At 40.7% G+C, this 15,382-nt stretch overlaps 1 protein-coding gene across 1 annotated transcript; it reads left to right on the top strand.

The window, feature by feature from the left end:
- Positions 1-6,747: 6,747 nt before the first annotated feature.
- On the top strand, positions 6,748-14,766 carry LOC118241791. Its single transcript, XM_035528774.1, has 7 exons — positions 6,748-6,815; positions 6,929-6,983; positions 7,125-7,318; positions 11,277-11,431; positions 12,814-13,277; positions 13,570-13,775; positions 13,950-14,766. Exons 2-7 carry the CDS (start codon positions 6,968-6,970, stop codon positions 14,145-14,147), a joined length of 1,233 nt encoding a protein of 410 aa, XP_035384667.1. The 5' UTR covers positions 6,748-6,815; positions 6,929-6,967; the 3' UTR covers positions 14,148-14,766.
- Positions 14,767-15,382: the final 616 nt, after the last annotated feature.

Raw genomic sequence — 15,382 nt, 5'->3', positions numbered from 1 at the left:
GTTCATCTCATAGTTGTATGTTTTTTATCAAGCTGGTGTTTGCTATTACTTTTTAAAATTTTTATAGGATGGCTTTTTCATAGTTATTTGTCATACAGATTTTTTTCACACACAATCATTTAAGTTTGCATAAGGTCTCACTTTCATTTTTGTGCACTGTTACTCCTTTTAATTGTTTTTATAACGTTAACAATCTATTCTCATTCACCAACACTCAGTCCGCACTTTCTATGATCCCGAGACCCAACCACTACAAAACTCGCTGAACAAAAGTCTGAAATTTCCAACTATGCAGAACTTTTAAAAGGCATCATCTTACCTTCAAAACGTGCGCTTCTGTCAATTTCAGCCATCACACACAGAACAATGCAGTTTTTAGGTGATCTGTCAGTTTGTGCTGATAACAGTGTGGGTCCACAGACAAAGTTCCCGTAGTACGGGCCACCGATAAATGTCGTTCCTAAATCCCCAGTCAGCTAGTTTTAAAATTAATCATTCAAATAGAAAATGATGATGCAGACTTCAGAATTAATAGAAGAGAACTGCTGGTCAATCCTTTATTGCAGGTTAACGTTAACAAGAATTACAGAGTCACCATCCGGAGTCATTCTGGTTGAAAAGATCAGTGGAGTCCTACATGAGACAGGAGACCTCATCACAGAGACAGTGAAAGCCGTCTGGACAGTGCGTGGTGCTCTGTGTTCTCAGCTGTGCAGCGCTACAGAAGATTCAGAATATTCAAACAACGCGTGCATGTTTGAGGGACCTGCTAATCTAACCTAGTGTCTGGCTCATACTGGGACTTCTTCACAGCTGTATGCTTTCACTGCACATGGACATCAGCATTACACTAGTGGCTGTTAGAGACACAGTCTCTTTGTCTGAATATCCTTTACCTTTGTCTTTTAGTTTGGTCTTTGCTCTATCTGATGGAAGTACACCTACCTCTCTCTCATTCACACACATCTTTCACACACTCTCTTTGTGTGTTGTGTTCTGTGTCTGTGTGTGTGTCTGTCTCTGTGTGTGTCTGTCTGTCTCTCTCTCTCTCTCTCTCTCTCCCTCCCTCCCCCCCAGCTCTTCTCCACTGCTCCACTCCTCCTTCTTTTTCCACTGTATAACCCTGTAGAGTTTAGAAAAGGACCTCACGTCTGTTTTTGAGTAAAGCCTGTTTCTCTGGTCTGGGGAATCCCTGCAGTTCTGCTGCTGCTCCACCAGAGAGCGCACTTGCAGCAGTCTCAGAGGTGCTCGGCGCTGAGCGCTAACTTCACCTAGCTTCACATGCTCTCTCTCTCGTGCATATTATATAGACCTGTGGAACACTTTACCTTGTTTGTGAGTTACTTTGAGTAAGAATTACAACACATCAGTCAAATCATGTTTTTCACTTCCTGCACTTAACTATCAAATCAAATTTATTTATATAGCACTTTTTACAACAGATGTCACAAAGCAGCTTTACAAATGTCCAAGTCCAAACCCCCAGTCAGCAAACCAAGGGTGACAGTGACAATTAAAAACTCCCTAGAGCAGGAGGAAGAAACCTTGAGAGGCAACAAGATTCAAAGGGGGAGGAAACAAACACACTAAATCTATCCTCTTCTGACTGCTATCTGTTCATAAACTCTTAGAAAGCTTAGATCAGCCTTGGATGGCCTACCAAACATTAAAACACCAAAATAGGCTTCATAGTATTTCATACCCAAAAGTAACTTACACTGAAGTAGGTATAATGTAATAAGTGCAATGCAGTCACTCATTTGTGGGGCGATCCAGATCCAGAACTTCCCATTCTCAGGAATGCAGGCTGCTCTCACGTCTCAGATCCAGAACTCTGCGTGGGCGTGTGAGTGGAGCAGGGGTGCTTCCTCTACACTGGTCTGTGTCTGGACCTCTGCGTGGGTGTGTGAGTGAGGCAGGGGTGTGTGAGTGGTGCAGGGGTGCTTCCTCTCCACTGGTCTGTGTCTGGACCTCTGCGTGGGCGTGTGAGTGGTGCAGGGGTGCTTCCTCTACACTGGTCTGTGTCTGGGCCTCTGCGTGGGTGTGTGAGTGAGGCAGGGGTGTGTGAGTGGTGCAGGGGTGCTTCCTCTCCACTGGTCTGTGTCTGGGCCTCTGCGTGGGTGTGTGAGTGGCACAGGGGTGCTTCCTCTCCACTGGTCTGTGTCTGGGCCTCTGCGTGGGTGTGTGAGTGGTGCAGGGGTGCTTCCTCTCCACTGGTCTGTGTCTGGGCCTCTGCGTGGGTGTGTGAGTGGGGCAGGGGTGCTTCCTCTCCACTGGTCTGTGTCTGGGCCTGCAGAACAGCTGGTGTGCTGCCTCACGTGGGTCTTGAAGTACAGACATCTCCACCTCCACTAAGACAAAAATGGACATGGACACACAATTTCTATACATTACATCTCTCTCTCTCTCTCTCTCTCTCTCTCTCTCTCTCTCTCTCTCTCTCTCTCAGTAGAACATAGTTAAAGACTGTTGAAGCAGACCGAGATCTTTAATTTGTGGACATTCAAACCTACAATATGACAAGTGGTGACTATTAAACAGCTTGTATTCAGTTTGAATCACTTGGGTGGAACCTAGCCAAGGCTGTGCTAGTCATTACTAAAGTCATTTTCCTCTGATAGTAGTTTGGTAAAAGTACAACCTTACTCCTACTATACACACACAATCACGTTAGAATAAGTGTTGATGTGTTGCGTTTGGTGCCTTCCTGGAGTTTCCATCTCAGGTGAGCAATCACCAGCAGAAAAAGAAGAGTCACAGGTACAAAAACTCCACCACAGAGGATCCAGGCCGGTACTTGTTTCAGGAGCACAGCCAGCGATGACATGGCTCATCCCACAGCTGAAATGCTCTCACTCACTTTGTGTGTGTGTGTGTTGTGAACTTTCGGCTCCATGTGAGTAACCTGTGATGACCTGCATAGATTTAGTGTTTGGTTAACCTCACTCAGCCCTTTGCCCTACAAGACTGCACTAACATGGCAGTAACAGCTTGGCCAAATTGCAATAAAATGTGTTCTGTCAGTTCATTAGAGTACTCCCTGAATTAATCAGCCTTTAGTTTATATGTACCCACATTTATTTAGTGTATAGAGATTTAGTGGGACAGTCAGTTTATCCCGAATCTCGAATTCCACACATTATTTTAATACCCTATATATCAACAATTATATCTAAGGAAGGCAACTACAATAGTAAAACATATTGTATGTATGAATGGACATTCGGTCTCTCAGAATATCCAGTGAAATCATATAATGTATTCCACCATTGCACATATGGTATTTGATGCATATTCCATCTGTGATTGCTACACTGTTCTACATTTGGTCATTTAATACATGGAGGGCTTTTACTCATTTCTGTCATTGTGTCTCCTGGTTCTTCCTTTCCTGCATCTGGCTTGTGTCTTAACTCCAACCTCTGAGGACTAGAGAGAGACATGCAAGGATATAATTTGAGGACAATCGTGTCAGTCTGTACCACTCATCAGCCCATCAGAGAAACAAACGGCAGTCTGGTCGTGTCCTCTTTGTGTTTTAAGTAAATAGAATCTGATTGTCAACTATATTTTAATCAGAAACTGAAGACTGAAACAGCAGCATTGTGTTGCTTACACTTTTCTCCTAAGCACTGAAAGGAAATTGTAGGGAGAAGTCAAAGTACAAAAAGAAATCTCAAGGTTGTTGGAATTTTGTGTATGAAATGCTGACTGTAATATGGTTGTCAGCCTGTTTGGTGCAGCTGTTGGGTAGGGCAGCCTGACAAAGTGATCACACTGTGTGTGTTTTCATGGCTTTGCATTGGTTACTACAAGATCTCCTGGGTCAAAGGTCAAACATACTGCTGGGCATTGGAAAATATAGATGTTTCTTTTTGTTTCATTTTAGAGGGTTTTATTATTTTTAATTTAAACTTAAACAGTGTGTTGATCAAGTTAGTCAAAGAGTCCTTTAGTTCAACTTGCCACAAGTTTCTGTGTTCACATAATTAATTGTTAGATGATAAAACATGACAAGACACCTTTGTGATAAAAGACGTATTCAGTGACAATGAGAACTGACCAAAAAACTATAAATATAAGCGAAACTGTAAGAGTTATTTAGATTGAGTAACAACAACAGTGGGTAATGGTAGCTCAGCGGTTATGGTACTTGACTTGTAATCGGAAGGTTGCTGGTTCAAGCTCCACCACTGTTGGGCCCCTGAGCAAGACCCTCAATTGTTAAGTTGTATTCTTATATAATTGTAAGTTGCTTTGGATAAAAGAGTCAGATAAATGTAAACAGTCAAAGAATAAAATTTATGACATAGCTAATAGAGTAATAAACTGATTCCAATGAAATAATTTTCACATTTAAGTATTATGCAGTGTTCTGCAATATCAAGGTCAAAGAATTGGGGGGTTTTATAGTATTAACATGGATGTAAGAAAATGTGTTAGTTTCTCTGTTAGGAAGCCCATGAATCAAACATTCAATCTCTGGAAGTTTAGAGAACATCCCTGCCCACTGTGGAAGATCTTTGTGATCTGTTCTGTTTTTAAATAAGCAAGCTGTTTACTTTGGGTTTATCACCTGCACCAGGTATCGCTCTGCTATTATATTTGTAGTGTGGTGTCCTTCATTTCGGAAATGTTTCTAATTCTATTTCACATAAATACAAACACAGAACAAAAAAGGAATCTAAACACTATGAAAGGGCCACATTCCATCCCTTACTAGGTTACCTGTCTTGTCATACTTTACATCTCCATGGAGATGGGCCTGTGGCTGTAATGACTTACATACCAAGGAGACAATATTTCAACATATGGATGGTGCAACAGACGCGTTTGGACAAGCAGGTTCCTGTTTTGCGAAGGAGTATTGCAAAGGCTGGATGTTGAGCAATTGACAACAGTGCTAAGTTGATCCTCAAATTTAAATGGACTATCAAAAATAAAGTTAAGATTGATTAAAAAAGGATAAATAAAGTTACACTGGGACATTCTTGGTGTTAACCCTCCACAATCTGTTTCTTTTTTCAGTCACTGGTATTTTCTCACTCCTCATTTTCCTTCTTTAGATGTTTCCATCACTTGGCACCGTCACATCTATTAGCACTTCTGTTTTCTGCATCTTATCCACTATCACAAGGCCTGCTTGTTTCGCCACTACTTCCTTATTAGTCTGGATCGGGTTCAGCAGGAGTTTAGCCTTGTCCTATCTAGTTTCGACAGATGAGTTGTGTCATGAGTTACAGAGTGATGTATGGATTCTACAGAAGGCAGGAAGTCTGGTATAACTAGATAGTAGAATGAGCAAACTCTCACTTGCATCTAGATTGTATCAGGTTCACTGGAAAGACATGTTGTTTCATCAGAGGTGTGCTTTTCTTCCCCAGAAGAGAAATGCATACATCCCTGCTATTCACAGTTAACCTGCCACCTGGATATTAAGGCTAATCAGGCCTATAGAAGGTAGACTAGCCTGACTTCACTGCCCACTATGAATCAAGGAAATATAGTTGCAATGTAGAAATCATAATAGACACTTTGATTTTTAAATGAAGAGCAGAATTTATGCACAAAGAGAGCCAGTTTAAGACCAAACCAGATTAATTGTTAAAGAATCCTGAGAAAATGCACAACGTAAACTGTTCTTGTGCTTCAGATGACCTGCTCATGAGAAACCCCTGCATCAGCTCGACAGCCCAACACTAACTGCACAAGCAAAACTGTTCAAAATGGTTTCTTTTGATGCCACTGTGACAGTAACAAGTGCATCTGAGATTAATCAAACTTCAAAGACCAGGTGGCCTTTCTTCAGAACTTCTTTCAGAACTTCTGGTTTTCTTCAGATCTTTAACTGATAAGAACTTTAACAGAGACTTTTAGCATCTAAAAGGGCTGTTCTTGCCATCACATTATTACTTTCATGATATCATTTATGATATTCTGTTTTTGTACAAATTGCATTAAATTTGCAGTTCCATTTTATCACTCCCATCTTACTGTGTGATTGTGAAAAAGACACAATGGCAAACACTCCTTAAACATAAATTAAATTGCATCATATTCCTCCCACGCATATCCATGACATAAAAAGACCTGTGTCCTGTGTTAATGAGTGTCCTGTAGATGTCTTTGTATAGTAAACATCTTCAGACACAAGGTTTTGTCCTTCAGGAGTTTGTGGGATACACAGATATAAACTTCACAATTGACCATTTTCAGCTGAATGTGGAAAGTCAGTAATGTCATAGATCTACAATGGTGCAAAGTGGATGATTGTATCATATTTACTAAATGGATTAAATTTATTAAGAACGAAGCAAATAAACAAATAAATATATAACGTGACAAATCTGAAATAGGCGGTTTGTGGCAGTCCAGCACAACTTCATATTTGAATTATCTATAGGACTTGATAGAAAAAATGTAAGAAATGCATCCCTCAGCATGTCTTCCAGCGAACCTGTTGACACACGAGGTGCAGAAGGTGTCGCTTCTATTTTCTAGTTAGACTGGTCCTCCTCACTTTTGTAACAATATGATATCTGAAATAGGTCATTGTGGCAAGCCTGCAAAAGGTTTTGTTTAAATAATGCACAGGACTTTATGGGGAGGAGGGATTAAATTTCTGGTGTATTTCCTATATTAACCTAAAGGCAAAGGAAACTTCCTTTTTCTTTATCTTTCATCACCTTGTCTTGGGTTTCCTCAGACCTTTGACAGCAATTTCTTTCTGTGTAAGAGGCGGGGTGTGCATGGTATAAAGGTTCTCCAGTGAGACCTCAACACACTCAACCAGCAAGACGTACAAAGAGTTACAGGTAAGGTTCCCTTCTTAGTATTTGCACATTTTTTATTTTAGGTTCACGAACCAAAACATAGTCCAGTTGTTCTGTTTGATGATATCATTCTAATCTCTTTTACTGAATTATAGGATAACACAGTTTACAAGTCTTCCCTGGTCTTACATACAATGGCTAACAGCAAAGGCAAGCTTTAAGTTATTATTTTCTTCAGAGTGATTGATTGTACTTTTTCCAATTCTTTAGGACATGAGAAGGTTTAGACATTATACCAGCATGGTTGTTTGACCACATGTTTCATTCAAATATGTTTTAACTGAATCACAGAACTTGTGCCAACCAACTCCGTATGGAGTCCAGGATTCACAGAGGAGCTTCTCCCAACTTCTAAGCAGATATCCCTGCTGTACCACATCTCCTACCTGTGTCTGGCTAAGTTTCCAAACTTGGAGAGGCTCCTCAGGAAGCGTGCTGTGGAAACCCAACTTCTCTTTGGATCCTCTGAAGCTCTTCTGCTGAAGGTATGGTGTCAATGTAGGGTGAGATCTCTGGTCGTTTCTGTCCGTCAGGAAAAAAATTATTTAGAATTAATTCATAACAATCAATGACTGTATTGTGTAAAACACTGGAATCCAAAGTTATAATAACAGATTTGATGAACAGAATGGATATTCTAATGAACTTACAGCAACACTTCACCTTAAAATATCAGACATAGCAAAAACATATCAAACTGAAAGTTTTAAGTTTTCTTATTAGAAAATGTGTTAATAAATTATTTTGCAAATTAATATAAAGCGATATTCAAAACTACATGCCACCATAATTAACATTAGCCTTAAAAGAGAAATATAACCAACTGAAAGCATTCTTATTAGTAGAACGCTACATTTTCAGAATAACAAAATAAAGTCAGAACTCTGGAACCAACCTGTCCAGGAACTGAATCAGTGACCTCTAAAACACTAAAGAAAATGTAATGAAATATCCAATAGATTTAAATAGCTGATTAACTAAATATATAAAATGAACAAACCAAATATTAAAAATACAAAACGATTTATTTTGTACAATTTCTTTTGCTCCATAGAACAAATGTGATTATTTCAAAAGGACTTTCTCACTGTCATAATGACACATTAAATAAAATTATAGCCTTCCCGTTTGGAAAAAAAAATTTAATTCCAGATTGAAATCCAAATCCTTAAAATAACACAAACAGTTTATTTTAAAAGTTCAAGTTCAAAGTTCAAATTCAAAGAGGTTTTATTGTCATTTCAGCTATATACAAATACACAACAAAAATGAGACAGTGTTCCTCCAGGACCATAGTGCAACATGAAACAACAGTGCAACAGACAACATGCTACACAAGTGCAAACACTCCAATATAGTGCAAAAATGTCATTAAATAAACATTAAATAAACAATAATAAATACAGAACAGGACAAATACAAAATGAGTAGACAGTGCAATTATTTAGTGCAGTACTGGGCATATGTAAAGCGAGTTGTGCATAGGAATCAGTGACATGCTACCCTGAACATAGCAGTCACCAGTAGCAGCCAGAACAGTTCAGAGTACAGTGCTGGTTTAGTACAGTACTCTAGCAGCAAGTAGGATAATGTGCAAGACTGCAACAGGAGTGCATAGTTTATTTGTGTGAGGTTTGACTTCAGCACTAGTCCGATGCAAAACAATGTGTGAGTGTATGTATAGATATGTATGTATGTATGTGTGTGTGTGAGTGCGTATGTGTGTGTGTGTGTGTGTGTGTGTATGTGTGTGTGACTGTGTATAAGCATGTATAAAAGTGCCGATTTTGGAATCTGAATTGGAATTGTAGTTAGCCAGTGTTCAGGAGTCTAATGGCTTCTGGGAAGAAGCTGTTGCACAGTCTGGAGGTGCGGGACTGGATGCTGCGGTACCTTCTTCCAGATGGCAAAAGGGTGAACAGTTCATGTGAGGGGTGTGTGGGGTCTTTCACAATGTTGGTGGCTTTCCGGATGCAGCGTGTTATGTAGATGTTCGTGATGGAGGGAAGAGAGACCCCAATGATCTTCTCAGCTGTTCTCACTATTCTCTGGAGGGTCTTGCGGTCAAAGGCGGTGCAGTTCCCAAACCAGGTAATGATGCAGCTGCTCAGAATGCTTTCTACAGTATCTCTGTAGAAGGTAGTGAGGATGGGTGATGGGAGATGGGCTTCCCTCAGCTTCCGAAGGAAGTAAAGATGTTGCTGGGCTCTCTTGGTGGTGGAACTGGTGTTCAGGGTTCAGGTGAGGTTCTCCGCTAAGTGAACACCAAGGAACTTGATGTTCTTGATGATCTCCACTGAGGAGCCGTTGATGGTAAGCGGGGAGTGATCTTGCCTTGCTCTCCTGAAGTCAACAACCATTTCTTTTATCTTGTCAACATTCAGATACAGGTTGTTGGCCTTACACCAGTTCACCAGTTCTTGCACCTCCTCTCTGTATGCTGACTCGTTGTCTTTGTTGATGAGACCCACCACGGTCGTGTCAGCGGCGAACTTGATGATGTGATTCGAACTGTGCATCGCTGCACAGTCATGAGTCAGCAGTGTGAACAGCAGAGGGCTGAGTACGCTGCCCTGGGGAGCACCAGTACTCAGTGTGGTGGTGTTGCAAGTGCTGCTCCCAATCCGGACTGACTGAGTGAGGTCTACCAGTCAAGAAATCCAGGATCCAGTTACAGAGGGAGGTGTTCAAGCCCAGTAAGCTCAACTTTCCAATCAGATGCTGAGGAACAATGGTGTTGAATGCTGAACTGAAGTCTATGAACAGCATTCTTACATAGGTGCCCTTTTTATCCAGGTGTGTGAGTGCCAGATGAAGTGTGGTAGAGATGGCATCATCTGTAGAGCGGTTGGAGCGGTGCGCGAACTGCAGGGGGTCCAGAGAAGGGGGAAGCTGGGTCTTGATGTGTCTCATGACAAGTCTCTCGAAGCACTTCGTGATGATGGATGTGAGTGCAATGGGACGGTAGTCGTTGAGACACAACACCACGGGCTTCTTAGGCACGGGGACGATGGTGGTGATCTTGAAGCATGTTGGGACCATGGCGCAGCTCAGAGAGATATAGAAGATGTCTGTCAGGACATCTGCAAGCTGGTCAGCACATTCTTTGAGCACACGACCTGGGATGTTGTCTGGTCCAGCAGCTTTCCATGGGTTAACTCCACGCAGAGTACACCTCACATCAGCCGCCGTCAGGCACAGCACCTGGTCGTTTTGCGGAGGGATGGGCTTTTCTGCTGCAACGTTGTTCTGCGCTTCAAACCGTGCATAGAAGTCATTCAGTGCATCTGGGAGGGTGGCATCACTGTCACAGGAAGGTGATGTTTTCCTGTAGTTAGTAATGGCCTGAATGCCCTCCCACATGCGCCGTGTGTCACCCGTGTCTTTGAAGTGTCCATGGATCCTCTGTGCGTGTGCACGCTTTGCTTCCCTGATCGCACATGACAGTTTGGCTCTCGCTTTTCTGAGAGCCTTTCTGTCACCTGTTCTAAAGGCTGAGTCACGGGTGCTCAGTAGCATGCGCACCTCAGCAGGCATCCATGGCTTCTGGTTGGGGCATGTGGTGATGGTCTTGGAGACAGTAACATCATCAATTCACTTGCATAACATATGATCAATGGAAGAAAAATGAAATAAATGAAGATCACAACTGACAGATGTTCAGTAGTAGAGGTTTTGTAACATAATAGCATCTGTTTCTATATTTGAAGAGCATGTAATCAGAGCATGTTCTCTGTTAGCTGGAAGTTTGCTTTTACATATCAGGAGAAAGAGTTGTGTAAGATGAGACAGACCCTCTGGCTTGGTCAAAAGTCTATAAACTCCTTCCTCTTGGGGCTGATTATCATAACAGGTGGAGTGATAATCCCCACCTCATTAGGTGAGGCAGATGGGGTTGATGGTTCCGTGTAAATTCTTCATGTTATTAGGAGATTGATGTGATCTGCTGTGTATTCTTATATGATCAATCTAGACAAAGAGTTAAAAGTACTACAGCTACAAGGTCACACAGTGTTAGAGTACATTAAGGAAAAAGGTTTAACCAATCAGTATAATCAAATTATTTCACCACTTCAATAAACTATTCACCTCAGTGCTTCACAGTACACCAGTAAACAGTTAAACAGTTAAAATGTTTTACAAGAGAGTCATAATACAAGCTGCTACTCTACTGCCTCAGTAACTGACGCTCTAGAACAGAAACCGTGATGATCTTCAGTAATCAGACCTGCTCAAGTACCACAGAACCAATATGGAATTCAGGAAGTGAGATGTTTGTAATCACATCACCATAAATATCTCTGAATCCTTAATGAGCTCAGTAACTGTGTTGTAGCCAATATGTCCATCACATGGAGGAACAGCAGCAGCAAAGGTCATATAAGGTGGGAGGTAAATGTTAAATTACATTCTGCATATCTTATGTTATTCCTTCCACCACAGTGTATGGGCATCAGTCAGACCCTGGTTTCATCACTGTTTCCAATGCTGATACATGCTATTGAAAAAAACAAACCAACACTGGCGGTAAAGTACCTGGAAAAAGCAAGAACCTGGATTGATGAACTTATTGCAGATGTGGACAAGATGGTGCAAAGGTAACAACATGTATTTTTTGCAGCCTAGATCACCATGATGTATAGAAATGGTGTGAAGCAGTGCTGTTCTGTTAGTAGAGAAATGCATGTCAGATTAATAGTTTGAAAGTTAAATAATTATTAGCTTTTAGAGTTCTTCAATTTCAGTTTTATTCTGGTGTCTGTGACGCCTGTGCTGATGTGAAGATTGATATGTAGTACTTTAAAGCTGCACTATGTAGATTTTTAGAATTGGCGACCACTCTGGTGGAAGTATGCAACCGCATGAATCATGAGCATTTTGTAAAGTGGGTTGTGCTGCCTTCCATTTGCCCAAGTGAATTTATCTGATGATTGCGAGTGCATTCATGTTGAAGGAGTGTTCACAGAGAATTTGATCAGATCTCTCTGGAATGCTCTCTCAGGATGTAAGTGAATTATGTAACTTACTCTTGTAATCATCCAACAGATACGCTACAGCCTGGTAGCACAGGCATAATGTTAGACAAGTTTAATTTAAAGCTATAGTTGCATACATGAAAGGAGAGAGATGGTAGCACTGGAGATAATCTGAGAGATTAAAGGTTTTCCTTGTTCAGACATAAGAGGACAAACTCTGAAACAAAAAAGACACTGTCAGCAAAGTGATTATATAATAATATTAGCGAATTTGCCAGCTAACATTGGCTACATAGCTAAAACAGCTTAACATTTACCTTGTACAATACACAAGATAACAATAAATTCCTAATCAATAACAAATTGCTTGTTTGCTTGCTAGCTAGCAAACCACCAACATAATGTACCTGTTCAGCAATCAAAAATAAACCAACATTCCTGAACCCCTGCAGGCTGTTGACACCCCTGAAAAGTCAACACAATGTGTAGGAGTCACATGCGGGTAATGCTGCAGAGGATGACTGGGGTTGCCGTTCTGATGTCTCCATATGAGGCAGTATCTCTATCCTTCAATTCACTGACTTTCAGCACTGTACACATGCACAGGTATATCAGAACTGTGAGCCACGCCCCCTGTAACATTACTCAGGGAAACGGCCAATCGAGCCGGACCTTGTTTTTGATCCTGTGCGTGTGATTCGTTAATTCATAAAAACATCTGATGTGGTTCAGAAAACACTTGCCAAATCCGCCCCAACAGTTCTGAATCTGAATGAATATTTCATGCTTTATAGGGTGACTTGCAGAAAGACACTATATTTTAGCAGAAGGTTTTTCCTCTTGGCTTAGTAATGTGACTTCTTTCAATTTTAACAAACAAATGTTACCTAGTGCAGCTTTAATGACACAGTGACATAGACTGATAACAAATAGCTGGAATCTTCTCAACCTACAGACACACAAAGTAAATGAATGTTGACTATTTTCACACTTTTAATATTTAGCTATGTTCAACACAACGAAGATGTGGCCACAACTACCAGTGACATCATCACTGAAAAGGCAAACACTGAGGCCAAGTCTGAGCAGCTTTCCAAGGAAGTTCAGGAAATGGAGGGAGCTATAAAGACCCTTGAAGAAAAGCTTGCCGGAGTTAGGAACGAGCTTGAAGACACCAAAAGGAAGATAGATGCCAAAAACCTGGAACTTGAGAGTTATGTAAGGGACGTGACAAGCAAAAGCTCAGGCCTCGGAATCTTCGCTGCGATTGTGCCGTTCATTGGGCCAATCGTCAAGTCCATTTACGATGCCGCAACATCCCCCGCTGCTGCTGCAAAAATCAAAGCTCTTGAAAACCAGCTGAATCAGCTCACCTCTCAAAAGACGGCTCTGATGAACCAACAGTGGAGCATTGAGGTCCAGCAGATTGACTTACAGATGAAACTGGCCAAAGTAAAAATCGACAAGGGTGAGTGATGATTGGGTGATGTCTGCTGGATGACTGTTTTTGGTTATGTATGCTTGTCTGTCTGTTAACAGTTTTTTGAATAAGCTCATGGGTTCTGTGTGTAGTGTTACTGGACCAGTTCATCTCCACACATGTACATTAGTAAATGAGACTGTAAACAATCTATTTTTAAGAATACAAAAGTACACAGAGCTCTGAAAACACTTCCATAGCAAAACACTGCACAATTTTCCTGTCCTGTACTCATTGTTGGTTTAAATAAGCAGTCTGTGTTTCTGTTTGTGTGTACCAGGCTCTATACCCAGCCCTGTCCACCTGAACGAGGTCCAGCGATATCTGACTAAAATCCAGAACATTCTGATTCAGATCAAAAACTTCTGGCAAAAGGTGCACAGTATGTTGGGTGTCATGCAGAAAAAGACATTTGTTAATGAAGATCTTGTTGATGAACCTGAACTTAAAGAAGAATTTGTGAATTCAATCCAAAAGGCTTCAGAGGTAACTGATATATGAAACAGTTACAGTAAAGTAAAATTACAATATACAATGACATTTTTTAAAATTCAAAAACACTGCACATTAGAGTAATGCTTGATAAGTATATTGTGGAATCTATTGTTCATTATGTAAGTCAGAACAGTTGTCCAAATGGTTTTTGTATCTCTTTTACAGATTTGGTCAAATTTTGGTGGTTCCTGTGGTAAAGCTGCTGAAATATTCAAAATACAGTCCAAGGATGCCTATGCGTTCCTGGAGATTGATCCATCGTCTCTCTCAGACGCCGTGTGGCAGGAAGAGTATAACAGTGTTATGGGACAGCTACAGGAAATGAAAGTCTTGAACCAGACTCCAGCAGCCATCCAAAACTAAAGCACTAAATACTACTGTGCATTTCTCCTCTGAGGCTGTCAAATCAAATACTCTGTTAATTGGTGGTCATATATTGGTAATTTTTATAGATAATATTGATTTTCTGTATTTAGGTACAATCAGTCATTCCTTTTTTAATCAGAACTATATGACCTTGTAGTCAGTCATACACAATTTACAATGTATGTGTACCTGATTAAAATAGCGTAGCTTTCTCATTTAAGCCTCAAATCATTCAAGGCTGAAAAAAAAATCTTTTTCCTCTTTTAATTTCCCATAATGAACTTTACTGCCATGTGAAACTGGCCATTACAGCAGCTCAATGAATCTGTTTTTCAGAGCCACCTACTTCCAAATCTTTGTGGCCAGCGCTTGTGTAAATCATGAGGTGGCAGTAGATCATGTGTGAGGAGATCCAGGAGCATATAGACGCAACAGCTCCAAGTGCTCCAACTAATGTAGTAGTGTTGTAAACAGACCTGGTGTTGCTATGACAACTGTAGTATGACAGGTCACATGAAGCCACATAACATGAAAATAACACAAAATACCCATATCAGTGAAAGATTATCTTGAGTCTTTAAGAACAGAAGTTGCCTTTTTGGGAGAGTTCCACCATTAAACAGTATTTTATGCAAATTCCATCTGTGTATGTGCAACAGGTATCACCTTTTTTTAAAAAAAAAACAGCAACACCACCAGTACCAGGTCACACAAGTTTAATACAATTTAAAAACCATAACACTAAAACACACAATGAGTGGAAAATCTGGTTCTGAGTTTAAGCACAAATGGCTTCAATGACTTTTAACGTGGTCACCATCACACGTACATGAATCACTTCATCAGTACAATTCCTGATAAATATTTCCACACCACACCCAATAAAACCTTACATTACTGAAAAACTCAGAATCAGGAAATACTCATAGTGGGAACAAAAACGTGACTCAGCTCCCTGCACACAAAATACACAACAGATTATCCCACATCACGACAAAGTAAGCACAAAATCAACAAACAAAACACATTACATCATACTCCATTTTTACCAAAATTGCGTTCACCCGCTCAAAACGTTTTTACTTTTCCCACCGCCCTCCTTTCATTCAGGATGCAAGCTGCTCCCAAGTTGCCTATAAAACAAATACATCAGCACCTTAAACAAACTCGACTCCATACCAGCCCCGGGATCGGGTCACGTTAAAAAGAAAACACCCGAATCACTAACTGCT

Source organism: Electrophorus electricus, chromosome 8, assembly GCF_013358815.1.
Source record: "Electrophorus electricus isolate fEleEle1 chromosome 8, fEleEle1.pri, whole genome shotgun sequence".
NCBI classification, from domain to species: domain Eukaryota; kingdom Metazoa; phylum Chordata; class Actinopteri; order Gymnotiformes; family Gymnotidae; genus Electrophorus; species Electrophorus electricus.
The sequence above is the reverse complement of the archived record's forward strand: the minus strand, read 5'-3'. Positions and strand labels throughout refer to the sequence as shown.

What these genes read in the sequence shown, in the direction of transcription:
- LOC118241791 (XM_035528774.1), top strand. An exon ending in CTGAAGCTCTTCTGCTGAAG is followed by an intron (nt 7,319 to 11,276) that starts GTATGGTGTCAA and finishes CTTCCACCACAG; the next exon opens with TGTATGGGCATCAGTCAGAC. An exon ending in CAAAGTAAAAATCGACAAGG is followed by an intron (nt 13,278 to 13,569) that starts GTGAGTGATGAT and finishes TGTGTGTACCAG; the next exon opens with GCTCTATACCCAGCCCTGTC.